This window comes from Sinocyclocheilus rhinocerous, unplaced genomic scaffold (assembly GCF_001515625.1).
Source record: "Sinocyclocheilus rhinocerous isolate Xijiao unplaced genomic scaffold, SAMN03320098_v1.1 scaffold892, whole genome shotgun sequence".
Classification (NCBI taxonomy): domain Eukaryota; kingdom Metazoa; phylum Chordata; class Actinopteri; order Cypriniformes; family Cyprinidae; genus Sinocyclocheilus; species Sinocyclocheilus rhinocerous.
In genome coordinates this window covers 634,612-656,926 of record NW_015642825.1, presented here as the reverse complement: position 1 = coordinate 656,926, position 22,315 = coordinate 634,612, and the positions used below count along the sequence as shown (strand labels likewise).

Sequence of the window (22,315 nt, the reverse complement as noted above, 5' to 3'; positions counted from 1 at the left end):
TAGATATTATTGTTATATATTTTATTGTTTAAAGGAATTTGATAAATGTCTAAGAGTGTAGTGTAGACAGCAAATATTTAAACATTTCAAAACCGGTCGTATAAGGTATTTACATTCTGGGCAGGTACAGTCACCCTTCTCTGTGTGACAGAAAGTAACTGGTTGAGAAAGAGGTGTGGTTGCGATTCTCTTGTCCAATCAAATGCCGCGTAGACTCGAACTTGGGCGGAGATTCTACTATACAAGGGCGGGGTTAAAGACGGAAGTTCAACCGGATTGGTTGGTCGATTGCAACACTCACAAACCATGGTCATCTGCAGCCTGTCCTTGCGACTTGGAAACGTAAGAAAACCTGTGTCATTCTCAGTGTAGATTCTGAAAATTAACATCCAAAATGTATCGAGCGTATATTATTGTCCGACGATGATGCGTGATCGTTTTCAATCGCTGTCTTGATTATAACGCCGACTGCGATGCACGGAGTCATTAAGCAACCAGAACACGAACGCTGTCGTTTGCACTGTGCGGTCTGATATAATCTAGCGTTGCATACGAAGCAAATGTATCCGAGATCCACAGAGTAGCGTTTGGCATCACAACCGTGGGATTTAATCGACGCGTCAATGTAAATTTGAGGATTTATTAGGTAAAATTCGGACCGAAGGGGACACTTCCCCTATCGCACATAGACTGAAACGTCATCAACATTTTCCTGTATTTAAATGGTTGAGAGAGAGGAGGTCATTGCTGAAATAAGGAAGAACGCCGGTAGGTCAATTGCATTTTCTTGAAACATTTGCGATGACAATGCTTTGAAAATACTTGCGTGAAAATCCTCCGCCGTGCTGAATTATTAGATAAGGTGGCCTGTGTCATGATGACTTGTGATATGTTAAAACACGACCCTGTTTTTGCTTAGAAGAAACGCTGTCGATGAAATCAACGGTGCACTGCCTACGGCGTTTCTCATTGCACCGTATTTTCCTCTTGATTTCATTAAGATTGAGAGCAAAGTGCGTAAATCCATGGTAGAACCGTTTAATGTGCGTGACTGTGAATGATGGCAATGGGTGCAAGTCTAAAAATGAACAGAGAATGCCTAATGGTTGGATGATTTGATTCATTAGCTGTTTAGTATTGTGAATATTTTCCATCTCTCTCTTTCTCACACAAGGGTATTAAGAGAAACTGAGGGAATTACACACAAGTGAAGATTTACTCGATTAGGCTACATAAATGGGGGATTACGGCTTTCTGGTTAAAAACAATGCTGCAAATAAATCCCTTTTTCCGGTAAGAATTCATCCACACCTGCAGCATACGGTTCCCCACCAGACAGCACCTCCAAGCCCCCCGGCTTTCATCAGCAACAACATCACTACCAATGGTGGAAGTGTTGGGTCTGCTTGGCTTTTCCCAGCTGTGACGACCCACTCTAACATGCAAGATGATATTTTGGAGTCCGAGACGTCCAAGGCTCCGCAACAAGAAAGTCAGGAAGGACAAGACAAGCAGGCGCTCTCTCCGCCGGGTCACCAAGAAGCACCAGGAATCATATCGGAGTTGGACAACACCATGCCAGAGGAGAACCAGCTGGAGAAAGGGACCATGGAGAACGGTAACGGAAAAGAGGCACTGCGGCTTGAATCTCCAGTGTTATCAGGGTTTGACTATCAGGAGACGTCTGGTATTGGTACTTTAGCACAGTCTAGTAGCTCTTCTTCGTCGTCCCTTACTGGCTTCAGCAGCTGGTCCACTGCTATACCCCCCAACCCTTCCACCTTGATCGAAGAGGTTGGCTTTTTCAATCAGGCTGCTACTACTAACAATGCTCCTCCTCCGCTGCTATTTCAAAGTTTCTCTCATCACACCAGTACAGGATTTGGGGGGAATTTCTCCCACCAGATAGGGCCTCTATCTCAGCATCATCCATCTCCTCATCCCCACTTCCAGCACCCTCATAATCAGCACCGCAGGTCCTCAGCCAGCCCACATCCACCTCCCTTCTCCCACCGCAGTGCTGCTTTCAACCAGTTGCCCCATTTGGGGAATAACCTAAGCAAGCCTCCTTCCCCTTGGGGTAGCTATCAGAGCCCCTCGTCCACCCCATCTTCTACTTCATGGAGCCCAGGTGGAGGGTATGGAGGCTGGGGAAGCTCTCAGGGACGGGAGTATCGCCGAGGGCTGAACGGAGGGGTCAATCCCCTTAACTCGATCTCTCCTTTAAAGAAGTCTTTCCCAAATAACCAGACTCCAACTCCGAAGTATCCCCGCAACAACTCTGGCTTCAACACTAAACCCTGGATGGAGGATACCATAAACCGCAACGATAGCATCTTTCCATTTCAGGTAACTAAAACTCAATCTCCCCTAATTATCAGCTATTGATGTTTTTAATAGAGGAACATAATTGTTTAGAGGTAATATGGTTGCAAAGATGTGTGTGTGAGTGTGTATTCGGGATGAGATGAAAACAAATCTGTTGGGTTTTTTTCTTTCTGCATTTTCTCCCTTTGGCCTAACCTAATCTGATAGTGACAAAGCGCCCATGTGGCCTGTTTGTTAGGTAATTGTGATAGATCAAAGCTCAGTTGAGTAATGCGGTGCTGTTGCTCCACTTTTGCAAGCTGTGAATGTCGCCAATATAAAAAGACTTGGATGAGTGAGTCAAAATCAGGGGATGTCACAAGCACAGGCAACAGGAGGGGAACTGGAAAGTCTGATACTCTGATATAACCACTTATGTCAACACAATAATCAGTTATTCCGGATATTAACATTCACAAATACTAGGGACCTTTCCAAATTTAGTCAAAGAAGCTATTCTTATTACTTCCGTATCTATCATAGATTTAATAACAGTTTAAGACCAACAGATGATTTGATAAACAAAATCTTGTGATTTGAATTTGACTACTTTTAGAACATAATTGCTTATCTAGCAATTATTTGTAGTACTACTGTATCTAATTTTTTTGGTAACTGTCTGATTTGCATATTACCAGCAACTCTGAACTGCATTGTTATGTGCTTTGGTACACGGTGAGATTATGCTCTTGTTTGAACCGCAGTGGTAACTTGCTGAAAACACTCACAGTTTCACATGCTCAGTGTGTCCTCCCTGTTCAGTCTGTAGCTTAATACCAAGAACAAGCCTTGTATTGTGTTTGCAAGGCTTTTTCTCTTGGTAAGCAGAGGCCTGTTGTGCTGCAACACCCAAGGGTAATGGATAAAGGCTGTGAAGGCACTCTGAATCAGGTGACTGCAGACTCCATGTAAATTTTTGGATTGCGAAGCATTGGGTCCCTTTGCAAGCGAACAGACACAGAGAATGACCTCTTTTCTTTAGGTTTGTAGCCTTAGGGAGCATCGACGTATTCATTTATCTAATGGCACTATTGGTGTACATATCAAGTGCCCAACTGTGTGTGTCTCTGTATGCTAATATGTGCCCTAGTTGCGAGTTTGGACGGGTGGGGTGACCGATATCAGCTGCATTTTTACTGGAACCGATACTCTAATTCAAAACAAAATTACGTGAATGCAAAGAGGTTCACAAATTGTTGATATCACTTAAAGAGAACTTTGTCTACATATAGATGATTTAAAATACATTTAGTTACTTTTTAAGACCGAATGACGGGGTGTAGTCACGTCTGCCTTGTTTTTTTTGCAGGATCGCAGCCGGTCCTTTGATGGTTTCAGCATGCACTCTCTAGAGAACTCTCTGATCGACATCATGAGAGCCGAGCAGGATTCCTTGAAAGGTACATTATTCACTGCCACCATTACAGATCCTGCCTCACATGAGTATGAAGTAATATACTGAGTATCTTTTACAAGTAAAAATCACCAAATTTCATAATCATCATTTAGAATTTTTAGGCAAGGCGCAGAAAGTCAGTTGTTCAATTAATCTGCTAGTTTTGTTTCTTTTCTGCTAGTTTCGTTTTATTGAAAGCAAACATTTAATATAGCATGTTTATATGTATGGCTATGAATTTAAATGTATTATATTGAGAAAAATGCTACAAAACATAATGTAGTCTTGGTTTACTTTGCTTTGATGCTTCTTATGTTTGCTACCCTACAAATCATGTATGCAGTGTCTTTGTTGTTGTTGTTTTATGTTCCTTTAAGTTTAAAATCTCTGTTGAATTAGTTATTATTAAAATCTGGATTCACTGACAAATATGTTGTAATCTCAACATCATACGGTAGTTTCAGTGTATCATTTGCCATCTTTGTTGCCTCAGTGCCTATGTTGCATCAGATCTGCAATATGCACTTTTTGTATTGAATTTGCTGCAGTTTATACTGCTTGGTTTTGTTGTGAAGAAAATTCTTCTCTGTCTTGCTTAGGAGGCAGAGTTCCTGAAGTCAAAAATATACTTTTTAAAAAAAAAAAATTTTTTATTGGACAAAGCAACAAAGCCAAGATGACAGCTGTCGTATCTTGCTATCTCACTCACAGCTTATACTTTTATACAGTTTTAACCAGTGATCTTAGTGCATGTGTTCTCCTCCCGTTCACTCCCTGGAAACTCGATCAATACTCCCTAATTAGTTAATTAATTAATTTAATTTGTGTAGCACATTTTAAAAACAACTAGAGTTGGCCAAAGACATTCCAACAGCTTGCATAACAAAAATCCAAAAATTATAAAACAAAAATACAATTTACAATAATTCTTCCACCATGGTCTCCTCATTAATTTGATTATCTTGTTCTCTTTGTAAGGGTTGCACACTGCCAACTAGCCTATGTCAAAACATAGTTTAATTGAATCACAAAGTGATTATTCAGTGCGTTTTGCAATTGCATCGTTATTTTTATCCAAAGAACAAGGCCATGTGACCCAAAAAAGCAACTTCATGTCACTGCAGATGCAAGTTCAGGCCGGAAATCATGGTTCCATTCAGGCAATTCTACAAATATATTAAATGTCTAATAAAAATATACCATAATTTCCCCCAAACTCCAACATATGCCAAAAATATGTAACTGATGTTATTTCCATTCATCATAACAGCTGTGACAAATAAAAACGATGCCCCATATTAATATTTTCCTGCATTCAAGTAACACGTATACAACTCTAGCATTCTAAGTTTGGTTTTGGAATTGGTTACAGCTTAGTGATTTATAGATGCCATAGGATGAGTGTTTCAGAAATCACAGCCACGGAATAAGTTGAATAAGGTGAGCATGGAGATGCTCTCACAATACGTATATCACCTAAGCTCCCTTCAGGATTTGAAGGCTAATCTAGGACAAACACTGGAGAGTTGGACATGTTGTTTCTGCACAGACCTGGTTTGGTTATTTTCACATAGTTACATAATATATGCTACTTTAAAAAAAAAAAAAAAGCATAACATTACTAATGCTTAATATTATAGGATTTAAGAAATTATATATTTGAAAAGCACAACGGTGATAAACCAGAAGATTTTTCATGGCTTGCTTGTTCTGCGTGAAGTTGGTTACGTTATGCTTTCCAATACTTGTAGACTTGGATATGTGTTATTGTGCATTTAATACAAATATCATCCATTTTACTAATGGTGTTTTAAAGGGGTCATGAACTGAGAAATCAAAATTCCCTTGATCTTTTGATATATAAAAGGTCATTGTACTATTAAAAACATCATGTAAGTTTCAGAACTCAACTTTCTTGTTCGTCTAAAATCAGCTTATATTGAAACCAATCTGCTAAAACGGCAGGTTGTGGAATGAGCCACTTTATGACGTAATAGTGTGGCTAAACACTGCCTCCGGTGAAGATGATCAACGCCTGCTTCTACATCACTGCCTGTTTAGCCCCGCTCACCGATTCGTGCATATAGTGTAAATAATGAGAGAGGCAAACGCAGGTCTACGCAGAAACCAAACGATAAAGATGCTCCGCTGTTCAGTGCCAAGCTATTGCCTTCCTTCTGATCTCAACATTAGGAAAGAGTGGATGAACTTTATTTGTAATGGAGTTCCAGACCGCGTCAGTAAGAACTTGGTCCTTTGTTCGCTTCATTTTAGCACGGATTCGTTTACAAACGGCACAATTCGATGCAGGGTTTTCAGAAAGATTGAAACTAAAAGACGATGCCGTGCTGAATATTGATCTGACAGTAATGTCGCACCACACAAGTGTGAGTGACTGGTTTTATTATGTGGTCACTATTGCTTTGTCTGTTATTACAGGTTGTTTGATATGTACCGAGTATTTTGGCGTTTTTAACCTAAATCACAGCAGCGTCCGTCTGTGAAGGCTGTCAAACACACACAACTGTTAGTTAATCACAGCAGTGGCGTTTACTTCCGAGTCTACAGTCCACCACATCTATTCAAACAGAGCGTTCTGATGAGGGGGTCGAAACAGGATTATAAGTGGACCTCAGAGAACAGAACAAAATAAAAAACAAAGGCAGTTCATGACCCCTTTAAACTGTTTGACGGCATCTGATAGAAATTTCTAACTCTAAGTTTATTCTGTCTTATTTCACATGCAGCAAGGAATTACGGGAGGCGGCGAGGTAAAGATCTCAGTGTCTGTCGGTTCATGTTCTTTCAAGTTACAACATGCCTTTGTGTCAAATTGTGTTTGTTGCCAGGCTAGGTTTTTGTACTTTGTTGTGTTGTGCTCTCGCATTGTATTCAAATGAAGAAGGATGTTAATTGCTACTCTACAAAATCTATAGCCACTTTTAGATTTGTTAGGTGGCTTCAGCACCAGTGCCACTAAATGGCCTTTGGGGCTATTGTGTGACAGGTCACTCATCGTTGTTTCCCATGGAGGATGAGCGGACATACGGAGAGGATGACAGGTCTGATCAGAGTCTGGGAGGACTGGGCTCACCACACAGTTTCCCTCACCAAAACGGCGAACGCATTGAGCGCTATTCTCGCAAGGTCTTTGTCGGTGGCCTACCTCCGGACATAGATGAAGGTACTAAGTGATAAGAAGTGTTGCTCTCCAGGTTTTTTTTTAAATGTGCATCAACCACAACAAACACGTCATATGTATTGTGTATAACATTTCAGATGAGATCACCGCCAGTTTCCGACGCTTTGGACATTTGTTCGTGGACTGGCCTCACAAAGCAGAGAGCAAATCTTATTTTCCACCGAAAGGTGAGTTTCAGAGTCGTTTGCACGGACGTTTATTAAGAAAATGAGTCCTGCAGATATCAACTACTCTCATTTCAGCGGATGAATTCTGTACTCCTAAGTGGGTGCGCATACGGCACACCCATTGTTTAAAGCTGAGCTCCAGATGAATATCATCAGTGGGGCCTAAGCAAAGGCTACAGGTCAAGGTTATTGAAAGTGACTGCTGGTTGCTTCTTACATGCATATCTTCAATGAACCCATTGTCCTGCAGGTTATGCGTTCCTTCTGTTTCAAGACGAGAGCTCGGTCCAGGCACTGATAGACGCTTGTATGGAAGAGGATGGGAAGCTCTATCTCTGTGTCTCTAGCCCTACAATCAAAGACAAGCCAGTAAGATATTAAAAGGCTGTATGTCTGCTGTTCCTGTGTGACGTATTTTAAAGCTCTTTTGCAAGTTGTGAAATAGCAGTAGAGCTTTTTAAAGTTAAATATAAACCTGAAAGTTGTAACCTGCTCCAGCAGTGTTTGTTGTATGGCACATGACAAGCTACTGATTCTCGTATATTCACTGTGTATCTTCAGGTCCAGATACGACCTTGGAATTTGAACGACAGTGACTTTGTGATGGATGGCTCTCAGCCCCTTGACCCCAGAAAAACAATCTTCGTTGGGGGAGTTCCACGACCTCTACGAGCTGGTTTGTTTGGATTTTAGATATTACCATGATCAAAAAAAAAAGTTTAGTTGCCACAGCAACTAAGATGTTCAAGAGTTCCAGATGTCAAAATAAGTTTTTATTGGACAAAGCAACAAAGCCAAGATGACAGCTGTCGTATCTTGCTATCTCACTCACAGCTTATACTTTTATACAGTTTTAACCAGTGATCTTAGTGCATGTGTTCTCCTCCCGTTCACTCCCTGGAAACTCGATCAATACTCCCTAATTAGTTAATTAATTAATTTAATTTGTGTAGCACATTTTAAAAACAACTAGAGTTGGCCAAAGACATTCCAACAGCTTGCATAACAAAAATCCAAAAATTATAAAACAAAAATACAATTTACAATAATTCTTCCACCATGGTCTCCTCATTAATTTGATTATCTTGTTCTCTTTGTAAGGGTTGCACACTGCCAACTAGCCTATGTCAAAACATAGTTTAATTGAATCACAAAGTGATTATTCAGTGCGTTTTGCAATTGCATCGTTATTTTTATCCAAAGAACAAGGCCATGTGACCCAAAAAAGCAACTTCGTGTCACTGCAGATGCAAGTTCAGGCCGGAAATCATGGTTCCATTCAGGCAATTCTACAAATATATTAAATGTCTAATAAAAATATACCATAATTTCCCCCAAACTCCAACATATGCCAAAAATATGTAACTGATGTTATTTCCATTCATCATAACAGCTGTGACAAATAAAAACGATGCCCCATATTAATATTTTCCTGCATTCAAGTAACACGTATACAACTCTAGCATTCTAAGTTTGGTTTTGGAATTGGTTACAGCTTAGTGATTTATAGATGCCACAGGATGAGTGTTTCAGAAAGCACAGCCACGGAATAAGTTGAAAGAAGGGGCATGGAGATGCTCTCCCAATATATCACCTAAGCTCCCTTCAGGATTTGAAGGCTAATCTAGGACAAACACTGGAGAGTTGGACATGTTGTTTCTGCACAGACCTGGTTTGGTTATTTTCACATAGTTACATAATATATGCTACTTTAAAAAAAAAAAAAAAGCATAACATTACTAATGCTTAATATTATAGGATTTAAGAAATTATATATTTGAAAAGCACAACGGTGATAAACCAGAAGATTTTTCATGGCTTGCTTGTTCTGCGTGAAGTTGGTTACGTTATGCTTTCCAATACTTGTAGACTTGGATATGTGTTATTGTGCATTTAATACAAATATCATCCATTTTACTAATGGTGTTTTAAAGGGGTCATGAACTGAGAAATCAAAATTCCCTTGATCTTTTGATATATAAAAGGTCATTGTACTATTAAAAACATCATGTAAGTTTCAGAACTCAACTTTCTTGTTCGTCTAAAATCAGCTTATATTGAAACCAATCTGCTAAAACGGCAGGTTGTGGAATGAGCCACTTTATGACGTAATAGTGTGGCTAAACACTGCCTCCGGTGAAGATGATCAACGCCTGCTTCTACATCACTGCCTGTTTAGCCCCGCTCACCGATTCGTGCATATAGTGTAAATAATGAGAGAGGCAAACGCAGGTCTACGCAGAAACCAAACGATAAAGATGCTCCGCTGTTCAGTGCCAAGCTATTGCCTTCCTTCTGATCTCAACATTAGGAAAGAGTGGATGAACTTTATTTGTAATGGAGTTCCAGACCGCGTCAGTAAGAACTTGGTCCTTTGTTCGCTTCATTTTAGCACGGATTCGTTTACAAACGGCACAATTCGATGCAGGGTTTTCAGAAAGATTGAAACTAAAAGACGATGCCGTGCTGAATATTGATCTGACAGTAATGTCGCACCACACAAGTGTGAGTGACTGGTTTTATTATGTGGTCACTATTGCTTTGTCTGTTATTACAGGTTGTTTGATATGTACCGAGTATTTTGGCGTTTTTCACAGCAGCGTCAGCAGCGTCCGTCTGTGAAGGCTGTCAAACACACACAACTGTTAGTTAATCACAGCAGTTTCCGAGTCTTCCGAGTCTACAGTCCACCACATCTATTCAAACAGAGCGTTCTGATGAGGGGGTCGAAACAGGATTATAAGTGGACCTCAGAGAACAGAACAAAATAAAAAACAAAGGCAGTTCATGACCCCTTTAAACTGTTTGACGGCATCTGATAGAAATTTCTAACTCTAAGTTTATTCTGTCTTATTTCACATGCAGCGAGGAATTACGGGAGGCGACGAGGTAAAGATCTCAGAAGTGTCTGTCGGTTCATGTCATTTCAAGTTACAACATGCCTTTGTGTTAAATTGTGTTGGTTGGTTGCCAGGCAAGGTTTTTGTACTCTGTTGTGTTTAGAAACTTTGCACCCTCATTGTATTCAAATGAAGATGGATGTTAATTGCTACTCTACAAAATCTATAGCCACTTTTAGATTTGTTAGGTGGCTTCAGCACCAGTGCCACTAAATGGCCTTTGGGGCTATTGTGTGACAGGTCACTCATCGTTGTTTCCCATGGAGGATGAGCGGACATACGGAGAGGATGACAGGTCTGATCAGAGTCTGGGAGGACTGGGCTCACCACACAGTTTCCCTCACCAAAACGGCGAACGCATTGAGCGCTATTCTCGCAAGGTCTTTGTCGGTGGCCTACCTCCGGACATAGATGAAGGTACTAAGTGATAAGAAGTGTTGCTCTCCAGGTTTTTTTTTAAATGTGCATCAACCACAACAAACACGTCATATGTATTGTGTATAACATTTCAGATGAGATCACCGCCAGTTTCCGACGCTTTGGACATTTGTTCGTGGACTGGCCTCACAAAGCAGAGAGCAAATCTTATTTTCCACCGAAAGGTGAGTTTCAGAGTCGTTTGCACGGACGTTTATTAAGAAAATGAGTCCTGCAGATATCAACTACTCTCATTTCAGCGGATGAATTCTGTACTCCTAAGTGGGTGCGCATACGGCACACCCATTGTTTAAAGCTGAGCTCCAGATGAATATCATCAGTGGGGCCTAAGCAAAGGCTACAGGTCAAGGTTATTGAAAGTGACTGCTGGTTGCTTCTTACATGCATATCTTCAATGAACCCATTGTCCTGCAGGTTATGCGTTCCTTCTGTTTCAAGACGAGAGCTCGGTCCAGGCACTGATAGACGCTTGTATGGAAGAGGATGGGAAGCTCTATCTCTGTGTCTCTAGTCCTACAATCAAAGACAAGCCAGTAAGATATTAAAAGGCTGTATGTCTGCTGTTCCTGTGTGACGTATTTTAAAGCTCTTTTGCAAGTTGTGAAATAGCAGTAGAGCTTTTTAAAGTTAAATATAAACCTGAAAGTTGTAACCTGCTCCAGCAGTTTGTGTTGTATGGCACATGACAAGCTACTGATTCTCGTATATTCACTGTGTATCTTCAGGTCCAGATACGACCTTGGAATTTGAACGACAGTGACTTTGTGATGGATGGCTCTCAGCCCCTTGACCCCAGAAAAACAATCTTCGTTGGGGGAGTTCCACGACCTCTACGAGCTGGTTTGTTTGGATTTTAGATATTACCATGATCAAAAAAAAAAGTTTAGTTGCCACAGCAACTAACTAGCACAGTGAGGTTTTAGTAGATTATTTACAGTGTTGTAACTAGGGCTGGGCGATATAGCTAAAAAATGTATCAACGATATTTCATATAGTTCGGTATTGATAATTATTGACATTTTTTATAATCTTTTTTTTAAAACAAAGAGCAATAGAATTTTTTTTTTTACATTTAACCACTGTATTTTTAAATTAACTAAATTTGAGACAAACGGCAAATAATTTTTTGTTTTAGCAGTCAAAAACAAAATAAAAATTAAACCAATATCTCATTTCTAATGTTTTATATGCAGATTAAATAGGTTAAACTTTTGGCTTGTCTCCCGAGGGCGCAATGAGCAAAATAATGCAGCACATTAAATTGTCAACGCAAGGAAGTAACTATAAAAAAAAAAGTGCATTATGTCTAAATTAACTCGTATAAATCAAATATAATTTAGTAAATTGCATAAACAATTATGAACAAAACAGCATCACGTATTTATGCATTGCTTAATACAAAGAGCCGAATCGCCCATCACGCAGATTGCCTTTAAAAACATATGAGACGCAGATCTCGTGTTCCACTGTTGACGCTCCCCGAGGCACACCTAACATTGGTTTATACTATTATTGCATTCAAATGCAAATGTTTATTTTAAATTCGACTAATATTCATTCTTTACTCACAATCTCCTCATCACAGGCAGCCACAGCACTCATGTTCGTGTTTGTGTGTGCTGTCTGCGTCACTCTTGGCACGTGCCTATATCGTGCACTATATCTAACATTTTTTAATATCGTTATCGAAGAAGGTGTACCGTCGATAAATATCGATACCGTTTTATCGCCCAGGCCTAGTTGTAACAATCATCTAGTAAATTTTCTCTGACAGAATACAGGCTTGTTGCAAGTATGATTGTTGCATGATGTAATTAATATTTTGAGAGTTTTTGAAAGCCATTTTAAAGATATTATTAATTTGTTTTACCCCATGACAGTGGAGCTCGCAATGATTATGGACAGACTGTACGGCGGGGTGTGCTATGCTGGCATTGACACTGACCCTGAGCTGAAGTATCCTAAAGGGGCTGGACGAGTGGCCTTCTCCAATCAGCAGAGCTACATTGCTGCTATCAGCGCTCGCTTTGTGCAGCTGCAACACGGAGAGATCGATAAACGGGTGAGAGAGGGGGTTGGATCTTCGAGCAGTGTAATATGCAAACTGATACAGTCAAGTCCATTTTGCTTTGCCGAATAAAGATCTCCAGCTTTCCATATATGCAATATTAGCACCATCTACTGCAGGGCTGGCAGTAATTTTATACGGCCTTCTGACTGAATCTGTTTCCTGATTGTTCTTGTGAACTGTCTAGTTTCTTCGCTAGTTTTCTCCAGTCCATATTCAAACCGGAGTGCAATTTAAGCACTCAAATTTCAGTTCCATTTTGAAGGAGTTTATGTCTGGACCCTAATCTTGAATTATAAGGCTATTGTTTCTTGCAGTGAAACCTGATATTGAATAAGTAGTCTATAAAAGAAAGGCCACCTAAAGTTTTCATATGGATAATCTTCCTCTAAAAGAAAGGAGAGCTCTGATCTACTGTATACTGCAATAATGGCATGCTCTTATTTGTTTAACCCTCTGGAGCCTCTTTGGTTAAAAATGACTGAAAGATTTTGTGTTTTGACTTTTTACAATTTTTTTTTTTTTTGCTTCATCGGAATGGGATGACATTTGGTGACTTTTGTCACATTAGATATGTGAACACACACACACACACACACAAAAAATAATGTACATGACTTGGATATATTAAAGGGTCAAAAAATAAAAAAAGTAACATTTGGTACCTTCGCAGTCATTAATGGCTATAGAAAAAAAATAGCTCATAAAAATGTTATAAATATTGCATAGTATCATTGAAAACCCCTCAAAATTCTAAATAATAATAAAAAAATATAATTAAACAAATTGTAACTTTTTTTTAAAATTTTTTTTTTTAATTTTATAAAAACATATATATATTTTTAAGACTTCGGTCACTTTTGACCATGAAGCTACCAAGTGTGACCAAAAATAAAGGGGCTCAGAGTTAAATTTAATGACGAAAACAGCTCATAAAAAATGTATAAATATTGCATAGTATCATAAAACAAAAATACTAAGGTACCACGTGTGACCCAAAAAGGACAAGGCCCATAGGGTTAAATGTTTTATGGTCCTTGTTCTTCATGGTCAGCCTGCCTTTACGTGTGCTAAGCTAAAAATGTCTTCCTTTCCCAGGTGGAAGTGAAGCCATATGTACTGGATGACCAGCTGTGTGATGAGTGTCAGGGCACGCGTTGTGGGGGAAAGTTCGCTCCATTCTTCTGTGCTAATGTCACTTGTCTTCAGTACTACTGTGAATACTGCTGGGCAGCCATTCACTCGCGTGCCGGACGGGAGTTTCACAAGCCTCTAGTGAAGGAGGGAGGAGACCGGCCTCGCCACATCTCCTTCCGCTGGAACTGATCCGGAGGTCAAGGCTGTGCTATTCGTATACATGCACTTTTCATTTTGCTAAGTCCTTTTTATTTACAGTTCTTTTTTAAGTCTAAAATTGTATTTATTCTTAAGTTTTAAATTTTTTTTTTTTTGCAGAAGAGAATGCTAAAAGAAAATGGTGTAATCCTGATTTTTGTTGAAAAGCTACATTGGTGCGCATGAAGACTTGAATGCATTAGATTTAAAAATATAGATGTTTAGCCTGACTTGACTCTGAATTACTGTTCTATCTTTATTCTCTCGGAGCCTCATCTTTTGTTTGTAATGGGTCACATTTTCACTTTAAACTGTTGAAGGCTACACACAAAGAGGCTGGAAATGTAAGGGTTTGAGCCTCGTTCATATGACTTCAATGTCAAGGTTTGCTATTTCACAGACTAATCTTAAATGGTTGCATGGCAAATGTGGATTCACAGTTACTCCTTTAACACAATGCACAGTAACAACCAACAAGAGACCACAAGCTATTGTATGAATGACTTAAAATTCAATCATTCTGGAATGGATTTTATGGACTGGTTCTAACGTTTAAGGCAAATCTTTGCGATTTAGTGGATTATAATATTAAAATCCTTTAGAGGTTCTCATCCTAACAATGCTCAGACACTGTAAGATTCAGGCTTACCTGAAGCATTCTATAAAGATTACTATTAAACTGCATCCGAGTTACCTATTACTTAATCAAGCATACGATCTGAGGCAAGGCTAACGGACAAAAACTAAAAAGAGTAGTGATGCAGGATGTGAATGTTTGTCGTGCTTGATGCAGAGTTTTTAGGTCAGGCAAACCAAAGTTGAGCCTTAGAGATGTCCTACTGTCTGTGATACAATGTAGATTATATATATATATGATAGAAAACTTAAATTTAATTGGTTTGATGGGTTAAAAAAATAAAATCTATTAACTTAATTATTTATGATTCTTGTAATGGTTATGGCAGTAACTTTGGCTCAGTTGTCAGGGATTTTGTGCTAAAAGCTAACTCAATGTTGTAGTATTTGCTAATGAGAAATTACCATGTGTTGCATTGATAGTGTTTTACTGCATGGGTTTTGCCATGGGTTAATTGGTGTTCTAACAGAGCATTGCAGTAGCTGAGCACATTTCAAAGAATTTGAAAAACAAATATTATTTTTTACATGGTCTGCTGATTTTTGTACTGTGTTTTATAGCCAATTATTTTGTCATGGACGTAAAACCATTATGCACTACTTTTCTAAATATTGTTTTTCAAGTCACTTTTTTCCACAAATGGAAAGTCCTTTTATGATAACTTTTTTCTTTTTTTTTTCACTTGTTGAATATAGATTTTGTACCTTTTGTTACTGAGAGATCTGGTTATAACGCAAGCATACCTTAAGGAAAAGAAAAAAGCGAATATAATTTTGTTTAGGTTTTTATGTATTTACATGCTGAAATCCCTAGATTGTCACATATATATATATATATTTAGGTGACTGTATTGTTGAAACTAATATCTAATATTTGCAAAATGCAAACAGTGTTCTGTTCTGTCTTAATGGACAAAGTAAATATTGAATCTAGCATGACATAAATTCCTTAAAATGTGTGGTACATGCGGAAATATATACCTATCCAGTACCTACCCACTATCAGTTACGAGAATGATGATACCGCCCTCATTATTGGCTGTAGAAAATAAAATAATTAACACTGTAAATTAGAGTAATGTTAGGATGCACCTTGTATCACAATGATGAATGTTCCATATTGAAATATCAATGTTTACTCTTATGTATAATTCTGAGAGGCAACGGGTTAATTTATTCATTAGGCATGCATGAGCTAAATTAATAAGTTAGGGTTTAATTATTGTCATTTGCTTTAATAGTAGTTTTGTTTCAACCCTTTTCCCACGCTTTCAGTTATATGTACCTTACCCATGCACAAACTGTGCATACCCCACTTTACTGTGTTTACTAGATGACAAAAAGAAGCATATGAGGGTGATTAGTCGAATATTGAATCAGGGTTTACTTGAATACACTTTCAAAATATTGACAGTGAGATCTGTGCAATACTTTTTCCCAGAGACCTTTACAGTGTACTACTAACATAACCACGTATGTGCAAATCCATTACTTTCAACCTGTCTCACCTCACAAACTCCTTCAGTTATTATAACCTTTATCATTCTCTGATTTATATTAAAAATACCACTGAAATCATAGGTGTTTTCACTTTTATGTATTCACATATTTTCCTACTTGAGTTCATGCTACTGTGATTACAATGTAAATATCAAGTGAATAATGTTTTAACCATTTACTGATATTTTTAATTGGAATGTAATACTTGTCATTTTGATTATAGTTTTTGATCAGTACACTTATTAGATTTTCTAGTTTTAATAATCGCTATATTGTGCTTCATGTCTACAGAAGGATTAGAAAAAATCTCAGAAAATGATCTATGTAACTGTTTATTTAAATTTACATAGTTTATAACTGTGTATGGGAAGGTGTATTTATCAATAGAGTTTTATAAGAGGAATACTTTTTTTGCTATGTCATTTATAAGTTTTAATTTTTATATTTTAAATCCACATGGGAGTTATGTAAAGAGAAATATCATTTTATAGTTGGGTTAGTCATACATGTGCTTTGGTAGTTGAGTCTTGATTATTTGCAGTTAAATATTTATAACAGAATGCTTAAAGTATTTGTAATGTGAAATGTTGAATGAATAAACTTGATTGCAAGAAACGCTGTGGGTCTTGTCTTAAGCTGTGAATATGAATCAAAATTATCAATGAAATCTTTGAAAGGAAATTTTGATCTTCATGTTGCTTTAATTTCGCTCAACCTACATAAAATCAAAGTGCAAGGCATCATCTTTGGACGGCGCACAATAGGAAATGCAGTAAGCTTCTGGCACAGCTGTCTGAGAATGGGGTCAAATCTATTTTTAGCTTGTCTGATACAGCACATGCTGCCTAAAAGACAGTGTTATGATTACCAGGAGGACATCCGGGTGAGACCTTGATTATTAAGTTTGATTACTGTTTTTACTACAACATGAAGGTGTATCAATGGAGCTGCTGAGAAGGAAAGGTTTCACAGAGGAGCATCTAAACCATTTATGCAGTTGCATTACTTGAAGCCCATCATGCTTCAGTGTTTATTATCTGTGAATCTACTGGTGCTGTATCATTTGTTTAGGTCTGAACAGGGTATCTAAATTTAGGCATTCTGCTTTAGATGCCGCCTACACGATTACTGCAGAGGCACACAACAGCACCCCCTGGCGGTAATGGGGTGTATACGTATATGTGTAGTATAATAAAAATTAAATTTAGTATTTCATTCATTCAGATCACAGAAGGAATCTGAACTTTGAAGGAATTTCAGCATGTAAATGAGAATGAATATGCTTTATATGTGTATTTTTGTTATTCATTTAATTACTTTTCGCCACGCTGTATGTGAAATAACTTACAATGCAACTGCTGGGACAGTTCATTCTGGTGCATCTCAAGGGCAACAGTGATGAGTGTAAAGGAAATCTGAAATGAAAGGAGCATTTTGTCATCATTTATTCATCAGCATGTCGTCGTCTTCAAACCTGTGCCATTGGCACCATATTTAAAAGCTAGAGAATAAGATTTTGAACGAATAATGACTTTGATCATGTTCCTCACACAAATCTGCTTTATGCACAAGACTTTGAATATAGTACACAGAACACAAAAGAAGCAGAATGACAGCCTATGCTAACAATTCACTTTCATTGTATTGAAAAAAAGATTAAATCTTTTGCCTTCCACAAATGAAATCGTTTGGAATACGAAACATGAGGGTGAAAAAAAAAATTAACGAACAAGCTTTTATTTATTTATTTTTATTTTTTTGGGGGGGTTAACTGTTCCTTTAAGAGCCTGTCGGGTCGTTTGCATATCGTTTGTCGTTGCTGCATATAGCCTACCTCCATTTAATCTTGACGTGACCTTTGCTGAGCTCGACCTCTTCAGGTGATAATAGATCAATGTAAAAAGTTTCACTTTAGTTACTGAAACAAAGCTTTTTTTTTTTTTTTAATAGGCTAACCTAAACTTAAACTAACCTTTCCGTAAATTACTCTACTTACCGCGTTTCGACACGCAGTCTTCTCAAATTGACAAGGAATCGGAATATAACAAAGAAAATAGCAAACATCATAATATGAACGGGTTGACCAAAGAGGCGACTCCCTTACTCTTCCTTCAAAAGTCCCGAAATAACACCATACTTTTCGAGAAAGGTGAAAACAAACCATCTTTTGAGGATTTACGCGAATATGAGGACCGCGCAGAGATTGACGGTTAATCTGAGGGCATCAAAAGGCGGCAAATCAAAGCGCGCCAAACGCATCGCTCGAAGGTGAGCGTGGAGTACAGCCATACAAAACCAGTGGTGTAAAGTATTTGAGTAAATGTAATTAATTACTGTAGGCTACTTGAGTACATAGGCGTCAGATATGCCCCATTAATTTGAAGTTATAGCTTAGTGTGAGTGTATATTATTTCTTATAGAAGCTATATATGCTTTTTTCTTGTGATTAAGCTCCGTTTTTGTAACTGACGATGGGGAGAAATGTGAATTATTCGTTGGATTTTAACTAATCTTAAGACTGTCAAAATGTTTTAAGCTATTATTTATGTAGAGCTGAATTAAAAAAGAAAAAAGCGTTTCTAGCCAATCTAATTTAAAGCTTGTTTTATACGATTTTTTTGTGGTTGTTTCCGTGTTTGTAACTTGTGTCCGTTTTGAGAATCTGGAGCAATTATTTGTTCTATTTTAGCTAATTGTTAAGTGAGAATATTATGTTTAAGTCATTATTTGTTCATGCAGAGATGAATGTAAAAAATGAAAAGGTGTATGTGTTTCTAACCAAACCGTAGGTGAACATGCTGAGCGTTCATGATATTTTTATTAGGCTGCTTGTTGAAGATGTCGTTATGTTTCTTGTGAATTTATAACTCCGTTTCTGTAACTGAAGAACTGGCGCCAATGCTTGAGTATCTTTTTGCCTACTTTGTAGTTTTACTGAGTATCAAAGGTATTAGCAACTTTTACGCTCTACTTCACTACACTTTTGAATCGATATATGTAGCCTACTCTTTACTCCAGTACCTTTGTAAGGAGTCATGGAATTACTCATTACATTTTGCATGGCACCTAACTTGTTCTGCAGCAGTTTGTTTCTGCTTCAATAGAAGGAATATTGCCATCTACAGGGCATTAAAGGTACTATACCTTGTGCATTTTGCCCTTACTCACCCAAACTTGTCAACAAGGCTTCTTTATGCGAGTGCATTGGCAAGAAGTTGTGAATCGCTGGTGTTATATCTGAGATTAGGACATTATTAATGCAGCTAGCGATGAGGCCGAAACCAGCACATCCAATGCAAGAAGCCTTTGACTTTTACTTGACATTATTTTATTTCTCCGTCATATTGAAGAGGACTTTTTGAAGGATATTGGTTTACTTTTGCCCTTTTTGAGCACTCGTGCTTCACTTAGACTTGAGTGTCTGTAGACAAGGTCAGAAGCAAAGACATTGGTTAATAGAATGGGATTAAATACATAAAGGATATTTGTCTTGTTTAACATTTAATTATTGCATGTTTGTGTCAAATTTTGAGTTGCATTATTTGTATTCATTTTGAGGAATACTGAATCTGTGTTTTTGTTTTTTGTTTTTTGTGAGTGAGATGAATTAATGCATATTCATATTTGTTTTAGAACTACAATAACATCTTCTGATTTCTCTCAACATGGGGACAGGAGAGCTGTCAGTCAATAAATTGGAAAAAAAAAAAGTAACTTGCGTTACTTATTTGAAAAAGTAACTCAGATATTCTCTTGTAAATTAAAAAGTAATGCGTTACTTTACTAGTTACTTGAAAAAAGTAATCTGATTACGTAACTCACGTTACTTGTAATGCGTTACCCCCAACATGCAAAATGCCTCACATCTCTTGCAAAATGAAGCACTGCATTCAAAATATCACAAACACATCTCAAAATCAAACATTTGTCTTACGTTGAAAACACCTTTGCCATAATATTATATTTTTGGATATATCATATACACACAGTTGTTCAAAACCTAAAGCTCTTCTTTCATGAGCTCCTATGTAAATGTCTGTTCAAGATTAATTGGAATTTTGAGGTGTTCGGTTTTATTTTGATTATAGAAAATAAACGTGATTGCTCTCCAAATCAACTGTTTCTTGTTTTTCACTGGCACGTCTCTGAGGTGTAAAAAAGTAATCTGATTATGTAACTCGCGTTACTTGTAATGCGTTACCCCCAACACTGTTGAGGACTAGTGCTTAAGTGCTGTTAAAATCAGGTACTCTAAGACTTTTACTCAAGTCGTTTTGTAATTGGTGACTTGTAACTTAGAGTCGTTTTCGCTGCAGGGTATCTGTACTTTTACTCAAGTATGGTTTTCAGGTGCTATTTACACCTCTGTATAAAACGCACATATTATTTTTTATATAATACTCTGTTGAGTACAATAGAATGAGTGTAGCTTCATAATTGCTCTATGCTTTTTATAGGGGCCTCTTCTGATACTTTTGGATTCCCACCAAGAGCAGAGGAAATGGTGGGTTCGATACAGTTTCAGCATTTTATTGCATTTCATTTTCATTATTATGACCTGTCTTATTTTCTACGACTATGTCAGTCCCGATCCCAAACAAAACAAGATGTATTGCGGACAATCAAGAGAATGGTGGAGGAGAACAGGGTCATCAGAGAGCAGTTACTCACCTTGAGCAGAAGCAAATGAGGTTTGCCCAGTTAAAAGGGAGAGTTCACCCCAAAATAGAAAATTCTGTCACCATTTGTTCACCCTTATGATGTTCTACACCAGGGGTGTCCAATCCTGCTCCTGGAGGGCCAGTATCCTGCAGAGTTTAGCTTCAACCAGCTCCAACACATTTGCCTGGAAGTTTCTAGTGAGCCTGAAGACCTTGATTACTTTGGTTCAGGTGTGTTTAATTAGGGTTGAAGCTAAACTCAGCAGGACAGTGGCCCTCCAGGAACAGATTTGGACACCCCTGTTCTACACTGATATATATATTTTTTTCCCCCTTTTTTTTCATGGAACTCAAAAGGAGAATTTTTGAAGAATCTTCATATGAACTGCAGTTCATAAAAAAAGAACAAAAATCCACTTTAATATAGCCATAAAAGAAGTCTATATGACTCTGTGCTTTCTTTAGCCATATCTGTCACGAATCCGATCAATGCACTTCCGTTCGCTCACCACCAGAGATCACCTTTTCGGACACCACTAAAAATGTCTGTTCCCTCAAATAGTGCCCTATTTAAGGGTAGGGGGCGATTTCGGACACAGCCATGGACTTCCTCTCTCTCACTGCTGAGTATTGTAAGCGCATATCGCTACCCTAGTCGATAGCTACTTTACAGAGCCAGTTCCTAGTTTGAGTTCTAGTTGTCTAGTCTAGTCTCGTCTAGTTTCCTGTTTGCCTGTTTCCAGATTTTCGCTTGTCCTGGATTATCCCTCTCGTCACGCCCTGTTCGAATACTGTTTGCCCCTCGCCTGGACCATAGCCTGTGTTTCGTATTAACCCTTTGGATTACCACCCTGTTTGGACATTGTTCGCCGGAGATCGACCACGCCCGCTCACTGGACTACTCTTGTGTCTTGCCCTCAATATACTGTACCTGTTTGCCATTTATCTGACCCTTGCTTGTTTTGACTTTGTTCTAGATTAAAAGCTTTGCATATGGATCCGCACGTCTCACGTCTCATTTGCCCTGTAACAATATCATTATGGTGTTCTGAACAGACTGAAATGTATGTATGAGAAAGAGCTGTGTGAAGAACATTACAGGGAGAATAAATAAGGACTTAAGTTTTTAATGTTATAGGTAAACATGTCATGATAATGCAAAATCATTCAATTCAACTGATTTTCATTTTGTAGCCTAATTCTTTTTCATTTCAATTTCAGGTGCTACAACAGTTTTCAAGAGGAAATGAATGCTGTTCACATGCCACAATGCTGTTTATTATATGCTTCCATATATGTTATAAGAATCTAAAATCTAAAGTCTTCGGACTTAAAAAATTATAATGTTAAGGAGGAAATGAGCATGACCTACAGACGGCCACTAGATGGTGATATTTCCAAAATTAAGGAGGAAAGGGCTCCCACTTCCACATTCTCTATTTATATGTATTTGCTATTTATAAAAAGAATGGCCTTCTAATGTGTTCGTTCATTAACTTTAAAAAAACTTCTTTCATCACTAAAACTGTTCCTCTTCCCACTGTTTTGTTCCCTTATCAGCTGTAGTGTTACTATGTTTATGTTTTATAGTGACAGAATGAATTTTGTTATTGCATGCCAAGTTGTTTGTAAAAGTATATATATA

At 38.0% G+C, this 22,315-nt stretch overlaps 1 protein-coding gene across 5 annotated transcripts; it reads left to right on the top strand.

Annotated features, from left to right (window-relative positions):
* The first annotated feature begins 271 nt into the window (after nucleotides 1-271).
* Nucleotides 272-14,085, top strand: cpeb4a (cytoplasmic polyadenylation element binding protein 4a). Of its 5 annotated transcripts, XM_016573907.1 has the most exons (11): nucleotides 272-342; nucleotides 1,175-2,349; nucleotides 3,677-3,767; nucleotides 9,998-10,021; nucleotides 10,273-10,449; nucleotides 10,545-10,634; nucleotides 10,885-11,003; nucleotides 11,196-11,310; nucleotides 12,351-12,532; nucleotides 13,637-13,871; nucleotides 13,994-14,085. In XM_016573907.1, the coding sequence occupies exons 2-10, from the start codon at nucleotides 1,237-1,239 to the stop codon at nucleotides 13,862-13,864; spliced, it is 2,139 nt and encodes a 712-aa protein (XP_016429393.1). In that variant the 5' UTR covers nucleotides 272-342; nucleotides 1,175-1,236; the 3' UTR covers nucleotides 13,865-13,871; nucleotides 13,994-14,085. The 5 variants fall into 5 exon arrangements, with proteins under 5 accessions (XP_016429393.1, XP_016429392.1, XP_016429394.1 ...); XM_016573906.1 differs by having other exon boundaries at nucleotides 13,637-14,085; XM_016573908.1 differs by lacking the exons at nucleotides 9,998-10,021; nucleotides 10,273-10,449; nucleotides 10,545-10,634; nucleotides 10,885-11,003; nucleotides 11,196-11,310 and adding exons at nucleotides 6,511-6,534; nucleotides 6,771-6,947; nucleotides 7,043-7,132; nucleotides 7,383-7,501; nucleotides 7,694-7,808 and having other exon boundaries at nucleotides 13,637-14,085.
* The last annotated feature ends 8,230 nt before the right edge of the window (nucleotides 14,086-22,315 follow it).